At 37.0% G+C, this 20541-nt stretch overlaps 1 protein-coding gene across 1 annotated transcript; it reads right to left on the bottom strand.

Annotated features, from left to right (window-relative positions):
* Nucleotides 1-5943: 5943 nt before the first annotated feature.
* rnd1b (Rho family GTPase 1b) lies at nucleotides 5944-16949 on the bottom strand. Its single transcript, XM_039652761.2, has 5 exons — nucleotides 16698-16949; nucleotides 16279-16366; nucleotides 6964-7073; nucleotides 6477-6611; nucleotides 5944-6200 (listed from the first exon to the last, which is right to left on the bottom strand). Exons 1-5 carry the CDS (start codon nucleotides 16815-16817, stop codon nucleotides 5955-5957), a joined length of 699 nt encoding a protein of 232 aa, XP_039508695.2. The 5' UTR covers nucleotides 16818-16949; the 3' UTR covers nucleotides 5944-5954.
* Between the last annotated feature and the right edge of the window lie 3592 nt (nucleotides 16950-20541).

The raw sequence follows: 20541 nt of genomic DNA, 5'->3' as shown, positions 1-20541 counted from the left end.
AGAGACAATTGAAGTAAAGATGCATTGTAGAATGTTGAAAAAAAAGGTCCACCTGTCAGAACATGATCGTGTGGGGGTCGGGGGGATTATTTCATACCAAATTATTTGTGCTCCGAATGAATAGGGTGTATTTTACTGTCCCATTACCTTTTTAACGTTAACAAATCAATTAAAAACTCTGGCTGTTCGGAGATCTAGACCTTCTGGACTGCACCCGCAATTAAAATCATACAAAATGTCATATTTTTGACATAGTCTGTTGAATTGAATTTAGTGTATTTAATTTTTTTTTTTAAATTAATTAATTTTAATGACCAAAAAAAAAAAAACTTGGTACATGACTTTGACTTTTGGCATGACTTTCTATTTAATTGAATACATTGTAATGTCTTTTTTTAATTTTTCCATTTCTGTTTTTTATGAACCTTTCTATGAAACCTTCTTTAACTGTATCCAGCAATTAAAATCATACAAAAACTATTAATTTTAATGAACTAGGTCCAGCACCCCCCCCCCCCCCCACACACACACACACACACACAAAAAGTCCTTACCTGTCATCGATTAGTGATCCATTTCTACAACAAGATAGGAATAATTAGACATAATAATAATCAATAATTGATATTAATAATTAATAATAATTGAATGTTCTCAGTTTTACCCAAGTACCCCAAAAATGTGATTTAACAAATATTTTGATTCATTATTTAATTTACCCTAATTTATTTTTAAAGACTATTTAACTTTAATTATTTTATTGCTAGAAAATAATGTGATTTTTGACAGAAATATTGTCTTGTAAGTGAATCGCTTCATATCTTCTCTTCTAGACTTAAATGTCTGCATACTAATAATTGACTATAAATAAAAAAGTTGTATTTATAAAGCACCTTTCCCAAGCTCCAGGTCACTGTACAAGGAGATAACAAACACAGCAAAACAATCACATATACACATCCAAATATAAAACAGCAGAGCAGAACACTAAACAGAGGCGGGTTGGAAATTATACAAGATAGGTTTTTAGTTTAGATTTGAATGAGGCTATAGAAGATTTGATTTATCACTACATAACCATAAATGTTGTTTATATGTAATCAATGACATCTACAAGCAAACGATTTCAAATAAGCTACTTTAAAATGAGCTCCCCTGCAAATTTTCTCTGGTTTTGTGCCATGATGCCTGTGGCATTTAACCATATCTGTTCATAGCTGAGTGAGCAATTCCTTTCCCTGTGTCTGTCCAGATGTTGGCCTAATTTGCTATGACTATCAACGTATGCACTCTTACAACTCCCTCTCCATGTGGATAAGTATGGCCTTGTTTACTTTGAGGGATTTTTACTTCACATGTTTTGTGTTAGCAGACACTAGAGCTGGCTGAGGTGAGACTGGACCCTCGGGTCCTTGTACTTTCGCTGCACGCGGCTATTGCATGGCATTTAACAATAACCTAGATCCTTCTAGCATGCTTTCATAAGCGCTGTTGAGTGGATCAAAGCACCAAAGATATGAAGCAGGAGGTCATCGCTTTTGATAAACTCCCACATATCACCTAATCGTACGTTTAAGTCCTACTGGGAAGTTTGTATTTCCGATGTGGGAAGTCGTGTTTATGACGTCAGGTGTGCTCAAGCACTTTTGTCGAGTAAGATAGCGGTGTATTTTCTCTTTATTAATTACACAAAAATACAGCAAGGTTCTTAAACTCTACTTATATTAAAATGAAGAAAAAGGAATGTGCATCAGTGTGTTTTGATTTTTGTTTTAAATTGATTTATGAAGCCACTGTAGCCTACTTAATCGTTACCTATTATATTGTTATATTATAATGCTATTATATATTGTTTAGGCAGTTAGCTTACTTTGCTTTGTCCATCAAGCCTGTCAATAAACCTTTAAGTATTTTGATGCTCCGCTATGTTGTTCACTGACACTCCCCCAGCTCGTAAAGATCGGGGCTTAAAGAAACTCCCGAGCTTCCCACTCGTATTCTTACTCAGTCAATGACGAATAAGGTTTAAGTGTTAAAAAAAAAATTGATCGAGATAATTAACTTTGGAGTGTTAACATGAGATTATGTTGTTTTTAATAATCAATTAACACTGCTTATGTCATTTTTTACAAGATGGACAAAATTTGTCACCAAAAAAAGTCAGTTTAAAATTCGGTTTAACCATGAATATTTCTAAAATTATTAACTTGCAGATAATTATTCATGAAAAAACTATATTTATGAAAATAAAATAAAATTGATTTCATTTTAAGATATTTTAATAACAAATGAAATGGCTGTATTGGCCTTCGGAAGGTTGAACTGGAAGGTTGAATCTTTAAAATACCCGTATATGTAGTGAAATATAATTAAAACCTTTTGGATTCAATAAAAGAGATCAAGTTGTACTACCTTGCATACTTTGGATGTCATATCTTTGTTTTTATTATTATTATTCTTAGCCTTAAAAATGACCCATCATGTCATTGACCCATTTATGACATTGTGGTGGCGTTCATGTGTGCACCAAATATGGATGTTTAATTCACACAATTAATTTTTTTTAATAGATAGATAGATATACATACTTTGGGTACAGCTTTGAGTCATAGTCCTCACTTTGGAATGCACAAAACGTAATTTCACAGATGGTCAAGTCAAGGGGCTTAAAGACTGCAAATAGCTCGGCTGTAAACAAACATCACATGCTCCCAATAGTACTTCTTTAATCTGATGTTCTACTTTGTTGCTTAGCATATTTTATTATGATATCCTCATTTTACATGCGCTGAATGAGCAACTTCATTACGTTTGTCTTTGTAGAGCTGTTTCTCGGTGAGATTTGAAGATGGGGTTGGTTGCTGAGTCGGGGTCTCCACCTCAACCTCATGTCCTCCTGGCAGCGTTCCTCTTTTGGACACTAGCAGCAGCTTGTGCCCCACGCCTCCTCCCGGATGTTGTGTCTTGAGACAGATGTTCCCCCCAGCTCAGTATCCAAGGAATCGAGGTAATGTGTACTTAAGAAGGGAGATGTCTTACACTGGCTGATGAAAGGAAGGAACGTGCCAACGCAACAGCCCACCTGGCATTCAAACAGACACTAACAGAAGGAGAGCTAGCATTTTATTAATGGAAATAGAAATGACACAGTCATTTTTTTGATAGATTTACAGAAGAAATAGATTCTACGATTTTTTTTTTAAAAGAAATTATTCAGCAAGGATGCATTCAATTGATTGCAAGGAATTTAGTGACACTAAATCCATTTATAATGTTCCATTTCTAATAAATGCTGTTTTTAACTAATTTTGAACTTTCATCAAATCCTGAAAAACGGTTTCGGCAAAATATTATTATTATTCAAAATATTATATTAAAAGCATGTCTACCATTTACCAAATCATCATATTAGAATGATTTCCGAAGGGTCATGTGATCCTATTTGAATATTACAGAAATTAAGCTACCTTATTTTGACATGGGTTACTATAAGTTTAAGTATGCTATGGAAGTATATATCCATATAAATGTACAATTTAAGCATGTCTTTCTTAGTCAAAGAAACAATTATTGGGCAACATTTTTCAGTTTCCCTTGGTTGATACTTGAGGTACATTTAAAGATCGTACATATATATACATATATATATACAATATGTAAATGGGTATTTTATGAATTGCCTTAGTTCACGTTTAAAAACAAACTCAAATACTCAATACTCAAGGTCGTGTGTGCCACACAAAGGCAAGCTTTATTACAGGAAAGACAAAAGGAGAAGACATCATTTCAAAAATAACATTCTGAAATAAAACAGTGTAAAACATGAAACAGAAAATAGTTGCCTGCCTTAAATGATGAATCCAAATAAATAGGACTAAGCAGTTTTACATTAAGCACATCTTTGTCAATCCACAACATGAACAAATATTTAATCTTGTGACATTCTTTTAGATGTCTTACAAAGATTACAAAACAGGATATGTACAACTGAAGAACTAGAGGACATGCTTGAAGTATATTTGTACCAAACAGTGTGCAATGGCAGCATAATGAATGTCCTTCATCTGGGGACGCTCACATGACCCAGAACTTCACAAACATAAATTGGCAGCTACAATGTATGACATGTTTACACGCTGTTCATACTCCCTAGCACCCAAAATTCATTTTCATTTTTATTTACAAAGTCACTAGACAATGCAATAAGGAATTTGGTGTGTGATCACAGTGGCGGAGCTTGTAAACGGCCACAGTGGCTGCCCGCATCTCATCCTCCGCCACTGAACAAAATATTGATTTCAAGTGTACAGAAATAAAGCAAAAACAACTATTTGAATAATAGTTAAATAATGGAAAAATATCTTTCATTAAACAGGACCAGCCTGTTCGGTTTTATTCCAAAAGTCTGTTTCCATTTCCAGTTTGGCCTTGAAGATTCACAAACAAAGCCCCTATCAGGTCACCTGATCCATATATTAAAATGTCCAGTCTAAATCTCCTTCCATTCCATGAATTAACCTCTCTTATGCTCATGAACAGAACACTAATATTCAAATTTGGTTGAAAATGAGGGGGGAAAACATTGCACTCCAATGGTCATATTTTCATCTAATTACTTTAACAAAGGCTCAACAGAGTCATAATATAGTGGCTTGTTTTTACAGCAGCACTGATGTATATCCACATAAATATACGCATGTCCACAAAGCATTAGCATGAATTTATAATAGCCTTTTTTTGTTTTAATTATTGCCACTGTACACACTTTGAATTATAAGCACTTGAACCATATTTATTGCTTTGTGGTGGAAAGCAGACTTCAAGATTTGCACTTTGCACAAGAAAACATATTTTTATTTTTCCCATTGAGAATCAAGTTTAGAAGCACGATGGACGATATCATCCACAAATATTTCTGCTGCTAGTGCTGAAAATGAGCATGGAGGCAATGAAACAGGAGATTGCTACATAAGATGCATGAAAAACTAAACCCAAGCTGGCCTGAACTTAATTGTCTCAAACCAGGCGATGTACAGCCTTCTTCAACATCTCTCGAGGTCATTTAAAAAAAGAAAGCCAAATTCGATCCGATCGAGTCCCGAACTAGAACAGGGATTGCTTCACAAATTCATGGTTGTCTACACTACAGAGCAGCAGGAGATGTTAAGATACAGATAATCACTGTAATATATTCCCCAGTCACACCCATCCTATCTCTCAGATAGATATTGCCTCTAAAAATAGAAGCATGTATATATCAGACAGTGTTCTAATAGAGGAAATAAGGGAAAATTGACTTTGGTAGCATCATAAATGGTCTTTTTAAACATATTTTTGGCCCTTGTTTCCCTCTATTCCTCCATCTTAGTGTTCAGATATGAATGGCAACAACACACATTTCGCTTCCAGCACTGCAGCCAATTCGACCAGCATGATAAAGCCAAATGGGCCTCGTTCTCCTCTACATGACCCAGGCCTCGCGCACAGATCCCCAACGGTCCCGGCTTCACAATTCCCTTGGATCGGTTCCCTCAGATTTAGTCAGTGCATTCTGTAGGCATGTATTTTGAATCTTACACTAGAGAGCTCGTATTTATACATTACATTGAACTTTGGAACCTCTTTAAAAACATCTGTTTCCTAAGTTGAATCACTCCGAGCTTCAACTGGCACAACGACAGCAAATCTCTCAAGAACAAGGAGTGAATAGATGACGGCTGATGATTGAATCTCGTTTTGAAAAAAGCAAGATACAGTACTGAAAATACATATGCACTGTTGAAGAGCTCAGGACAAGGAGGACAGCGAGGTGTCCACTTGCTCTGAAAGGGGTTTCTTTGGGGGGTGAGGAAGGATCCCACACGTCAATGATGTGGCCATCGGAACCCACCCCCTTCCCCAGACCAAAGCGCAGGTAATGGTGTAGCTTTTGTTATGGGGGTGAAGTTCTCCACTCACATTACTGAGCAACTCTTGGCCTTCTCCTTCTTGAAGGTGGAGGATAGGAGCTCAGATTTGCTGGGGAGGTGCAGCAGGCGTTTGGACAGCCGGCGGGTCGGGCTTGGCTTGGCAAGTGGCTGCAGCTTGTTAATGCAAGCCAGCGCAGCTGTGCGGAACACGCTGTGGATGCTCTTCTCGGAGGTGAAGGCTGAACACTCCAGATAAGCCTCGGCACCCAACTGTTTGGCCATGGCAGAGCCCTGTGATGGAAGCAGATGCACAAACTCAATTCGCTGTTGGTTCTTAATAGAAGCCAAAGATACAGGTCATAAATTCAAAAGCTTTGTTCACGTTGTGAGTCGTCTATATAGGCAGTTACCGTTTAAAACAGAAAAAGGTCTTTCAAAAAAATTCTTAACCCCAAACTTTTAATTGTGGTAGTGTAGTTCAAAAAGCAGTTTTACAGAGAATATTGACTTACAGCCTGAGTAAGCAAGATCAATGCAACAGAGGAAAGAAACAACGTGTGGCTGTACCTGCTCATGAGTGATGGGTGTTTGTTTCTGATTGGACAGTTCCATCAGCGTGCAGACATCTGTCCGAAGGTCTGTCTTGCAACCAACAAGGAGAATACGAGTACTAGGGCAGAAGTCGAGGATCTCAGCCCTCCACTGCAAAGAGACAGAAATATATAAAATAATTGTTTTTGATTAATCTTACAGAGCAAACACATTGTTCTGTATAAATAGGGTTGCATGATGACAATTGTAATCTTGATTCTTAAGTGCCAAGCACTTCTGGCAAGTATGGTGTGATAAATATTACAGCCCCAAAATGCCGAAGTACAGTAAAAAAGCAAAAACAAATTAATCATTCATAAAGAACTCTGAATTAAACTTAATAATCCCACATGAAGCACATTTTAAGGTTACCTGACAAAACATTTTATGGTAAAGAAAGTCCAATGCAGTGCTTTCTTGAGGTCAGTGGTGGGTTTGAATATTAATAGGAATATCTAGTTACCTTTTTAAGTCCACTGTCAAAGATATCTGGGCGACTGATGTCAAAACAGAGGAGCACGGCATCGGAGTCACTGTAGCAGAGGGGTCTCACATTATCATAGTATGGAGATCCTGAAACAAGAGAGAGATGCTAATGAAGAGATGACTACAATGATGAGAGAGGAAATCAGGAGAAAATAAAATGTCAGTTCAGAGGTAGAGAATATTTTTAAATTACATTTCAATACAAAATGATGACCGCAAGCATTTTTGAAATCCACAAACCAGCAACATTAACAAAATGAATAGACAATTTTGGTGTATTGATCATCAGAAACATTAACAAAATAAACATTAATTTTTAGTTTAACACCTGTTTCACATACTCCATTTGCAGTGCGTATACGGTACAGGAGACAATACGGTACAGGACCAGCGTAGCATGGTTGTTGGTGCCAGACGGACCGGTCTGAGTATTTCACAATCTGCTCAGTTACTGGGATTTCTGCGCACAACCATTTCTAGGATTCACAAAGAATGTTGTGAAAATGGAAAAACATCCAATATGTGGCAGTCCTGTGGGCGAAAATGTCTTGTTGATCCAAGAGGTCAGAGGGGAATGGGCCGACTGATTCAAGCTGATAGAAGAGCAACTTCGACTGAAATAACCACTCGTTACAACCGAGGTATGCAGCAAAGCATTTGTGAAGACACAACACGCACAACCTTGAGGCGGATGGGCTACAACAGCAGAAGACCCCACCGGGTACCACTCATCTCCACTACAAATAGGAAAAAGAGGCTACAATTTGCAAGAGCTCACCAAAATTGGAAAGTTGAAGACTGGAAATATGTTCCCTGGTCTGATGAGTCTCGATTTCTGTTGGGACTTTCTGTTGGTAGAGTCAGAATTTGGCACATGGATCCATTATGCCTTGTTACCACTGTGCAGGCTGGTGGTGGTGTTATAATGGTGTGGTGGATGTTTTCTTCACACACTTTAGGGCCCTTAGTGCCAATTGGGCATCATTTAAATGCCACGGCCTACCTGAGCATTGTTTCTGACCATGTCCACCCCTTTATGGCCACCATGTACCCATCCTCTGATGGCTACTTCCATGTCACAAAACTCAAATCATTTCAAATTGGATTCTTGAACATGACAATGAGTTCACTGTACTAAAATGGCCCCCACAATCACCAGATCTCAACCCAATAGAGCATCTTTGGGATGTGGTGGAAGGGGAGCTTTGTGCCTTGGATGTGCATCCCACAAATCTCCATCAACTGCAAGATGCTATCCTATCAATATGGGCCAACATTTCTAAAGAATGCTTTCTGCACCTTGTTGAATCAATGCCACATAAAATAAAGGCGAAAGGGGGTCAAACACAGTATTAGCATAGTGTTCCTAATAGAGAGAGAGACTGAAGTACAAATAAAATAAGTTAAAAATAAAATCAACTTCTAAATATTTTCCTCCAGTACATACACAGCTGTCTGTGAATGTGCTGTATCTGCAGACAGAAGCAGACAAAGGCCAGAGGTAGAGCTCCCCTGTTCATCATACATCCTGTTAAAGCCCTCTTCTCACTGCGTGCCATATTGGCATTGTAAAGATGAAGAAAATGACAATTGAGCTCTAAATCCTCATTGATTTAGGTGTCTCGCTCTCTTCCTCGTTTTTTTTTTTTCCAGTAGATTATGCAACTGGAGCGATGGGGTTGGCACTCTTTCCCGCTCTTGCTCAGAATCCTTAAGTCACCCCCCCCCTCCCCAGTACCTCCAGTCCCTCTGTTTCCACAGCAACAGCCTTGGAGTCAACCATCTGCAGAGCGCCGTCTTCCTAAAGGCATCCCTTAACTGCCCATCAATCATTTGATACAGAGCAGTGCCCACCCACTTGGTACTGAGAAGATGGTTGGGGGGCGTAAACAGCCTTATATACACCTCACTATTGCAGAGTCTCCTTTACTGGATGATTTTTTTCCTTCTGAACCTCACGTGTAACAGTCTCCACGTCTTTGCAAGAGTCAGTGAAATGATTGTTAGCCATGCACTGCAGTCTAGAAGCCTCATAAAAAAGCTTACTTCTAGAAGCTTACTTAAAAAAAAGGGGGTGGGGGGGTCTGCATCAGAACATGTCACTGTTATGAATTGAATCATTTTTATTTCATTTTAGAAAATCAAAACTTTTCAGTGCGACCAGTTGATTCCCAAAATAACTGATTCTTTGATTCTTATTTTTGAATCAAACCACATTTGATTCCCAAATAGTTGATTAGGTTATTTTTTAGTGACTCAAACTCCCACTGTTTATTAACTTACTTTGTTATATATATATATATATATATATATATATATATATATATATATAGAATACAGTATAAAGTCTGAAAAACGTTCTGCAAGAACCGTTACATAATTTTTCAAAAATGACTTTTACGCAAGTACGCCCACTAAAATAATATTTCTCTGATTTCAATCTGTAAACATCAAGTAAAATCCCTAAACAATACATTAATATTCAATTGTATGTCATGTTGATTTTAGGTTGATTAAAACTTATCCAACATGACTCTTATGAGCTAGCCTGGGAAAACCCAGACAACTTCCAGCAAATTTAGATTTGCACTGAAAGTTAGTTTGGCAATCCGCCGAAATCGCGGCACCATTCAGAAACGTTGGGGCAGGCTTTGTGTGTCATGTTGGTTAAGTTTTAATGAACTAAAATTCAACATGAAACTAAAAAAGCTAATTTCACTCATTTCATTATGGAGCGATCTCTGGTTAAAGTAGGAATGGGTTTGAGTGAGTGTGAGCCACACTGCAGACATATCACTCTGAAGCACAGATCACCGCCTCTTTCCTCTATTACCAGGAAATCACGAACACACAAACCTGGGCGTGAGGCTGCATTCAGTTGCTGTTGATTATAATGCAGAGATCGATGTAGATGTACACCGAGGGACAAGAAGCAATTTCAATTAATCTTGACAAAATGCCACATCCCAGCAGTCAGAGAAAAAGACCTCCACATGGTGAGCTTACCAAAACTCACTCAAACCACTGTTTGAAATCAGAAAAGGACACCGTGACGCTTATACTGTTGGCAGGGAGCGCTTCCAACATGAATCATGTATACCACCTGCAGTCTTGGACCACAGAACTGCACTATGTGTGAACAAACCGCTTCTCCGCTCTCAACCCTGGGCCGCATGTTCCCTGGATAACTAAGATGAGGATGTTATGCTGGCCGTGTATTACCAGATGTAGGGTTGGTGAAGCATGCAAAAAGGGGAAAAAAGAGCAGTGTAGAGTAGCTACAATCACACTAAATGCTTTTTTGTTGTGAAGCCATGCCTAGAGCAAACTAGCTTAACTGAAAAGTGGGCCAACGTGAGCATGTGTTTGATATGAGATGGCCTTTTCCTTGGGTGCATGAAGAGTCTTGTGAAGAGAACAGATGGAGGTAGAGTGGGCTGCTTTTGTGTGCCGCACAGACCAGAGCCGGAGCGTATTCCATCTGCTGATCTCTTTCATTCTTTGAAAAACTATTTTAGCAGCGTTTCAGCAATGACTCTGAACCATGAATGTAACTATCAAGTTGCATCAGACATGTTCTGAAACATAATGAAAAGAATCACTTTCAAACTAAAGAAAGATTTTTGGTGCGCACCTGACCTGAGTGTGCTTGACGTCACAGTTCGGATTGTAAAAACGTCACTTGAAAAGGTGGTCTTGGGTATGATTCACTTCAGTACTTATTAAAAGAGTCATGTTCACAATGCTCGTCCCTCATGACTAAGCCTTCTCTGACAGTCTAAATGAGACCGTGATAACAGATCCTGTCAATTATTATGGCTTAATGTCATTTACTAGGGAAAGAAAATATCACTCTAGTGTGAAGATGGTATCATAATGAAAAGAAGAAAGCATTTTACACAAGTGAATGAGCTTGCTGTATTGAACTATGAAAAAGTCTGGCTGCAAAAATAATTCCAGACAATACGTTATTTTAGGGTTGTCACTAGCTCAATTAAGCAACCCAAGTCTAACTCAAGAACAAATAACATGATTCTTTTAATTAAGTGTTTAAAAAGACTAATCAGTCGGAAGAATAATTCACTTAATGACCTGAATCAATCAGAACAGTTGTTATTGATGTGCAAATCATTATCATTCATGTTTGACTCAAAACAAAGCACAAGTTATTTTGTGTAGGGATGCACCGATAAAAATTTTGGCCGATACGATAACCAATAATTATTTATATTTGAAAGCCTGATTACAAAAACAAAAGTCTCACCATTAAAAGTCATGTCTCAAGCACACAGTTATAATGTTCTCATTATAATTTTATATGTAGCCTATATGACAGACTTGCACTGCACATGCTGACAGTGGACTGTCACCTGTATTTTAGAGGGATACTCCACTTTTTTGGGAAATAGGCTTATTTTACAACTCCCCCAGAGTTAAACAGTTGAGTTTTACTGTTTTCAAATGCATTCAGTCGATTTTCTAATATTTAGAAGAATATGAGTAACCAGACAGTTTCTGGTCCCATTGACTTCCATAGTATATATTTTTTCGTACTATGGAAGTCAATGAGACCAGAAACTGTCTGGTTACTGATATTCTTCAAAATATAAAAAAAAAATGGCTGAATGTATTCAAAAATGGTAAAACTCAACAGTTTAACTCTGGGGAGTTGTAAAATGAGCCTATTTCCAAAAAAAAGTGGAGTATCCCTTTAACTGTAAGTGATTGCAATCATATTTCAAGCAATTCAAATCCATCATGACACACTGAGCATCTGAAGTGTCTCAGCTAAAGGAAAAAATCCATTTATCATCTTTAATATATCGGCCGAATTTTCTTATTGGGCCGATAACGGCCCATAAATTTCGTGCATCCCTTATTTTGTGTACTTGTTGAAATCTTTACTGACTTGTAGTTAAATATGTGCATTTGCAAGTTGCAACAGATATTATAACAGAACTTATAAGCTGAATAAGAGTAAACTCCGATATAGTAGAATATGTGAGAATTAATCAGCACTCTGAGACTCATGTAGATGCAAGCAGGGGGCTGAGAGAGGTCAACGTTCACAAAGGAGCCAGAAGCAAGTGAAAGCCCCTGTCCGTCTTCCCACTAGAGATGAGAACAAAACCTAGAGCATTCTCCATATCCCCAACCCCCCTTTTCCTTAAGATCCCAGAGATTCCATCACAGAACATGATGGGAGCTTAACAAAGAATCCCCCCTCTCTCTCACTGCAGGGGCTGGCCATGACCCCTCAGGGAATACCATCTCAGAGCTGCTGTGGTGTTTCCTCATTGGTGCCCGTCATCAACTGCCAATGGCCACTGGAGAGCACATTAATCTACTGGCTGTTTTAATGTGCTAATGGAGCACTATTTTTACACATCCGATCTTGTGTAGTCATCCCATACTGAAGCAGCAGAATTTATATTCACAAAAATGTACATCCATCAGTGTAACAGCAAATGCCACCTAATCCATTGCTAATGCCCCCCCCCCAATGCAAATTAAATATAGCCTCCATATTAGAAATACACACGGCCATCTTCTAAGAGCCTGCAGAAGGTCCAATTTGCTGTCGCGATTAAGTGAGAGGATTGATTTTCACCTGTAAATCCTTTCTGAGCCTCAAAGAAAGCAGTTGGAAACCCAATGATGAGGTCAGCACAATCAATGAGGAAAAGACAAATAAGAAGTGTTCACATTGAGCAGTATCACTAAGCCGATATAAATAGCACACAGCATATAACCGAAAACACTCCAAATCAAATCTGCCAGACTGTAAAATGTTCTTATTATGTCGTTTTTTTAAAATCCATCTCACTTGTCACAATTTCTGTCATTTCTAACTGAAGTTCAAGCTAAATTTTCTTTAGTAGTAATTAAAATCAAAGTGATTGAAAAAGTGCAATGACCTAATTTTACCAGCTTTATTTTTACACAATTAAATCTTTTTTAAATGCACATTGAAGGTAATGAATGCACACATGCATTACCACTGAAATGTTTGGGGTCAGAAAGAAAAAAATAGTGTTTCAGCAAGGTTGCAATAAATTGATCAATGGACAGTAAAGACATTTAAAATTTAAGATTTTTTAAATACATTTTATTAATATTTCTAAGAAAATGTATGGTACCTTCAAAAGTATTAAGCAGAACGATATTTACATTGATAATGCTCAGAAATGTTTCTTGAGCACTAAATCAGCAAATAAAATGATTCATCATGCGACACTGAAAATTCAGCTTTATCATCACAGGAATAAATTACATTAACATGGAAAAATTTATTTTGTAATATTTCTGTTTTTACTGTATTTTTAAACAAATATATGCAGCTTTGGTGAGCATAAGATACTAATAGTGTTGCTAGGAGAATATAGTTTTGTGAGAAATACTTCAGTATCATTTTAGTTTTTTGCCAAATAATCAATTTATCTTTTTCCCCGAACTTATGGATATGCAGCCAATTCCGTTTATATCCGAGAGTAGATTGAATTGAAATATCCATTTAACTTCATGGAAATACAGTCTGACTTCTACAACACCAGCCATGATTAAGAGCTAAAAACTGGATAAAACTCTGGTTTGCCCTCTCATCCTCATTCAAGCCCCGATTCATCCCCTTAAACCATACTCTCTCTCAGCTGGCTTGTCTCCAAGCAGACTATATCAGATCAAAAAGCATGAGCAAAAGGCAGGGGCATATTAACAGCACATATTTCATTCAGCAATCTGTACATGAAATCTTAATCTTGCTCTCTCTCTCTCTCCCTCGCTAGCAATCACTATCGCACACGTACACAAACACATTTTAGAAACCTAGTACTATCAGCCACACTTGACAGTCAGACGTTACTAGGTGCTAATGATGCTTCTATTGGCAACACTTCCAAAGAGACATGAGGTTATCATGCCTGTCATTTACTAGGGATTCAGAAATGAGCAGTGAGGAGTAGACACAGCACATTGTAATCAGGTCAATAGGCTACAATGGGAAGCCGTGGGGAGATGTGTACTGCCTCAGTGATCATGTAGTCGTTAGGCTACGGATTATGTACAGCAGTTGTTAGAAAGACAGACATAGTCTATAGTCTCATGCCTCATGCATATTGGACCAAAAAAAAAAGGTGCTTTCTTGATTCGGCAAGCTCTAATCTGTTTGGCTGACTTCCAGGATTAAGTGTGTACAGGGTTTATCATCAGTCATCTTGGAAACAATCACATTAACATGGCACTTTTTAGGATAAAATAATCACTGGATTTTCCAATTCAAGTATCAATTCTTGGAATGATTTTCAAGTTCACTAGATATTATATATTATATACATCATGTTATATATTTTCTTTGTTGCAAATAGTTTGTATATGGTGTTCTATTGCAAACTGAGCATCTGTTACAATTATTCTACATTTACATTTTCCTACTCTGCTTCAGAATTAGCATAAATAATATGTTGAATATTCAAAGCAGGTCTGGTTTAGTAATCAGCATGACTGGATTGGTCCAACACGGATCAAAACAAGCCAGGCTGTTTCCTTGAGCGGAATATAAAACAGCTACAATTTGTAACAACTGTAAGGAATGTAGCAATTGACAGTGACTACTGACTATTAAGATATTGGCACATTTTCTAACATCAAACAATTCTGTGGTTTCCAATTTCTAGTGTTTTCTCCAGACAATTTCAATTAGACTATGAATACACTCTAAAGCAAAAATGCATGAATAACTGATGATATTAACTACACAGATGCAACATTGTGGGGCTGCTGATAAAAAATAGTCTTTTGGCTAATTCTGGCAAATTTACAGAAATGTTTATTAACATGCACTGTCCCTAATAAAATTCCCCCTCCTAGTATGGCAAGCCATTTTGACTTTTAATCAATAGGGATATGATTTCTTGATTTCAAGAATTAAATTTGAACTAGTAAAAACTAATTCTTGATATCTGTAATTGCGTTAAATTTCATAGGCTGCCATTCAAATTCAATTGTTGATATAAAGAATTGATTTAGTTGAAATTCTAATTTCATATATCAGCAATACAATTCGTACTAGTAAAAATCATCATTTTTGATATCAATAATTACATGGTTACTAGTGCTAATGTCTATTCTTAAAATTAACAATTGAATTGTGAAAAAGTTCATTTTTGATATCTACTGTATAATTTGATTGTCACTAGTGACAATCAGTGTGTGTACATGCACCCTCATAATGCGATTATAATGGGACTTTGGCAATATTGTGATTAAACTATTTCTCATTTAAACGCAATACAAACTAATGTGGTTGAGCTCTAAATCGTAGTAACCATATTCACATTAAACTATGGAGTACGCCAATTTTAATCCTAATAAACAGACATGTAAACATCTTAATCTCATTATCACCACTCTGTCCAAAGTGCTCAGACATACACAGATGCCTTGTGTTGTTCACACAACTGACTGTTATTCTGAAGTTGACTCTTTTGCTCGCGCTCGGGTTGAGCTTTCCGCGACTGCGCAACTGGGGTATAGGTTGCCAGATTGAGATGACAAACGGGTTGAAATTGTTTATGTAGTGTGGATTGTGTGAATATAATGTATTTAATACAAGATCTGGCAACTGGTCAATATTAGACAAACATATTGGTCCGTTTATTCATTAAGGAGTTTGGGCCATGCAAATTACGGGAGTTTCCCGGGAGAAATAACAAACCGGGAGATAGGGCTAAAAAACGGGACAAACCCGGGTAAAACGGGAGTGTTGACAGGTGGTACAAGTTGTATTTCTGATATGTGAAATTGGAATTTCAACTAAATCAATTCCTGATATCAACAATTGGATTTGAATGGCAACAGCCTATGGCGAAATTTAAGTAGTGAAAATTCAATTAGCTACAAATATCAAGAATTAGTTTTTACAAGTTCAAATTTAATTCCTGATATCAAGAAGTGGCATTTTAACTAGTAAAAATGTAATTGTTGATGTCAAAATGAATGTCCTGGGAATGAATAAATGACAAAACGGCTTGCCATACTCCTAGTCCATTTTGACATCACATTATCTCATAACAGTATACCAATCAAGAATCCCACTAATGTATTTGATTTAAAGTTTTTATAAATTAACAGAGCTTATACGTTTTTCCTCCATTACACAAGACATTTCATTTTATGTAGAGACGCATTTACATAATGATGTGCTCCAAGTTACATAACATGCCAAAAACAAAACGTTACTTTAGATTTAGATGCATTTTAATATTTAGTCATGGGGTCACCCATTTAATCTTACCTGACGTGTCCCATAAACTCAATTCAACACGTTGGTCCTCAAGCTCCAGACAGGCCGTGTAGTTCTCAAATACTGTGGGCACATACGTCTGAGGAAGAGATGCAACATATTAAAACTGATGAACATGCATGTGATGCTACATGTATAGCCTATGTGATGCTTAAAAACAAACCGGGGTAAGTTAACACTTTAAATTTTTACTGTTCCCCGCCTCTACGTAAACCAATTTAATGATTGCGTCATTTTGTAAAATCCTAACGGACTTGGTAACCAAAGAATGTTTCAATAACACTATTCTTAACATGCATGAGTGAAAACAACAGTTACTCTAGACATAAATGTCATTCGGAATAAGCATTAATAATATTACAGAATTGTTTTAACAAATAAGTTCATGAGAAATTCTGTAGGCTACTGACCTCCGGATAACAATCCTTCGCCAAAACCTGTAACATCGCAGTTTTCCCGCATTGAACATCCCCAACCAGCACCAGTTTACATCTGACAACCATTGGTTGTGCGTTTCTTCTCTCTTTCATGGTTTCACGATGTCTTCTAACAGAATAAAATAAACAAAAAGTAATACGCCTAAAACAGACCGACACGAGGATGCGCGAGTACCCTACTGTTTCTGTGGTGATAATACACAACACTGCGCCGAAGTGATTGCACTGTGGACTGTGGGTTTATATATGCCGCACAACAGCCAATCACCTTGCAGGATGCTCATGACGTCTCGCATTATTCCCTCCTCCATCTGGATGGAAACGTATTTCCCCGACGACTCAGTCTTTTGGGAAACTTTTGGCTAATCCTTATCGGTGAAAAATTCCACAAGAATGCTAATTTTATACATGAGTTGTCCAAAATATCCACACTAGGGTTGTTCTGTGATTACAAAAGACGCTTTACAAATATATAATAGCCTCTGAGAAGTTTGCTTCAATGTATGTCTGTCACAAACAAACTAAATAATGCCACTTCACGGCTTTTCCTGCATAATGTGGCGTCTTAATTATCTCCCGAATAGCTAGGTTAATTAGATTATTTTCACTCAGCACCAAAAGCCAGTCATTTGGTTTGTTCACAGATTAGTGTCCCTCCACCTATACGACTTTACTTCCACCTAGTTTAATGATCTGTGAATTGCCTACTTTCTTTCAGTTTTCCTTTCATTTCTCTGAGGTCTTTCTTTTAAAAATCACAACAACAACCTCAAATATTCCCCAAACCATAGGGTATGTCCTCCAAAAATTCAATAGCTAATTCTTAAACTATTAGGTTTTTTTCCCTGCCATTATACTGAAAACATTGTTTTGATCAAATGTATCCATTTTGACATGTTTAGTCATTTTACTGTAAAGTCTTGCATGACTCCTCTTAAAAAATCCCCTTGACTAAAAAGATGAAACATTACTAACGGACTGGATTATTGGACCAATTGCTTTTTTGATCCCAGTCTGTGTTTGTTTTGGACACTCAGTAGTTTAATTAAGGACGGAATGTGAGGGCAAAAGTTTATTGGCCTGATGAGGAAGTTCAAAATGTAAGCTCCCAGGGAGTCTAAGAAGGCTAAAGTAGTCTGATAGAAACTAGGCGCAGAGGCTCTGACACTTTCAAGGTTATATTTGTATGTTAAACACCTCAGAGACAGCAGGCTGAGGGGAATAGACCTTACGCAAACACTTCTCTCCCCTCTCCCCTACTAATTCAATTATTCTTCAAACTGAAATTAGATGGTCTAATTTCACATCACTGAATGGTTTCAGAGCACTATACATTAATATTGCATGTGTGTAGCACATTGTCTCAGTTTTTGTCCCTAAAGTCGTACAATGTCAAACTGCAAACAATGTTCTGTGGTGGCATTAAAATATTTTGTCTTCATTTTGAATGGAAGCCATTGTACTCTTTTTTTTTTATTATGCCTTTCAACCGATATTGAACCAGTTAGAGGTATCATAGATGAGGCTTGTAGTATCCGCAGCAGGGGTGGAGACCACATGAAGTATGTATGAGAAGAATTCCCCTGCTGTAACAGCAGGGCACAAAGCACAGGAAAGCAGGTGGAGCTGAATAATCAACAGCCCAGTGTGTCACAACACAATCTGCTGTAGGAGATAGAGGAATAAGGTGTCAGAAGGTTGTAGTTGGGTTCCTACCTTTGTTTAACCTCAGAGTTTTATGGTCACATGGCATCTATTTAAGATAATTATGTAAGATGTGAAATATTGTAATATGTGGAATATTTTCAAAATTAAAGTTAAATAATAACTAGGGCTGTGCAAAAATTAATTGCGATTAATCGCATCCAAAATAAAAGTCTGTGTTTACATAATATATTTGTGTGTGCTGTATATAATTATTTTGTATATATAAATACACACACATGCATGTATATATTTAAGAAAATGTGTTATTCATATATACAATATTTATATTTATATAATATAGATTATGTATTTTTATATATATACAGAATTTAAGCGCAAATAATTCTTAAATATATACATGCATGCATAGGTATTTATTTATACAAAATAATTATATACAGCACACACAAATATATTATGTAAACACAGACCTTTATTTTGTATGCGATTAATCACAATTAATTTTTGCACAGCCCTAATAATAACATACATTATGCATGATGCATAATAATTTCTATATGCAACATACATGCATATACAGTATATTTTAAGATTTAAATATGTACTTTATAGCTGCCCTTTGTTCAGAAACATCATTCTACTGACTAGTGCACTAATCTCATTTTTACTTGTTTAAATCTAGACAATCTCTTTTACCTGGCATTCACATAGAACATTGTACATTTCTATTATTCAAATCAGTTAAATAATTAGGCTGCGATTAGGTCAGCTGGAACCGAGGACACTTCCTATAAACATCCGATGTACTCATTAAGAAGAATGGCATCTACGCTATTGTTAGTCTTTCCGTTTACTGAGGTCAGCCCGATCCGGTCCAAATCCTGATCAGACGGTGAACCTGCGCCTGGACATGACCACAACGTTTTCCTGAAGTGCCAGCCTCATCAGCCCCCTGAAGGCCTCATGGACACCTCAACAAACTGGTCTCCATACCGACTAGACGTGATGACTCCGACCTCCAACCAGATGGAACGGAGTAATATTGTGAATGGTCTGATCCAATCTAACTGTAATGCTGCCTGAATCAATCACACACTGTTCGATTGTTGGCCAGAGGAGAACTGGCCACCGGCTGAGCCTGGGTTCTCCAAAGGATTTTTTCTCCAATCTGTCACCTGATGGAGTTTTGGTTCCTTGCCACTGTCGCCTTTGCTTTTGGCTTGCTTAATTGAGGACATTTAATATTCAACAATATAATTGATCTGTCTTACTTCTGGTGGACGATGACACAATTTTCTTCTAGAAACAAACTTTGTTGTGTTATTTTCATGTTATCACTGTGGAGCTGCTTTGATACAACCTATATTGTAAAAAGTGCTATATAAATAAAGGTGACTTGACATGACTAATGGAAGATATTTTATGAAAACCCCATAAAGTGTTTTAGAAGTCTGTTGACCAAATTACACACACAAGATGCTTATATAAATTCGTGCATAAAATTAACATACCGGGTCAGAATAGTTTTCACTTTTATTATGCTCGTGGTCCCATTACTTCTTCAATGCTTTGACATGCAAAGTATAGGCCCTTTGCCAATTTTTCCAGATTTCCTGCATATTCTGACATGTTCATTGTGTCTAAAGTAATCAATTAACTTGTTTTCATTCAGCATCAACAGCCACAGACATGAGGACAATAGGACTGTTCACACATTCTCGTCCTTCCTCCTAAACCACTCTAACCTTTAATGATCTGTGAATCTCCTAATTTCCTTCTGAGATGACCTCAATTATTTAAATATTTCAGTGCATTTGACATATTCCCTTTGTCAAGACTCCAGAAACACATTTCCGACAACCCACTCTTTTGGGAAACTTTTATTATATCTAAACTGCATGATGAAAGATATGTTATGAAGGTTTTAGACATGTGTTGACCAAACTATCCACAAATTTCACAATTTGTTTAATTCATTAGAAAGATCTGTAAAAATGTTCTATATTCATTTACATAGTTATTTTTTTATTCACTTCCAGGGACAACTATATATTGCATGCACTAAAGCAATAAAGACACAGCAATATTGCTGGGAAGTTATTAATTATGGAGATGTTTAATGTTGTATTTTTGTGTCGTTTCATGCATG

The sequence above is a fragment of the Pimephales promelas genome, chromosome 20, assembly GCF_988280905.1.
Source record: "Pimephales promelas chromosome 20, fPimPro1.hap1.1, whole genome shotgun sequence".
NCBI classification, from domain to species: domain Eukaryota; kingdom Metazoa; phylum Chordata; class Actinopteri; order Cypriniformes; family Leuciscidae; genus Pimephales; species Pimephales promelas.
The sequence above is the reverse complement of the archived record's forward strand: the minus strand, read 5'-3'. Positions and strand labels throughout refer to the sequence as shown.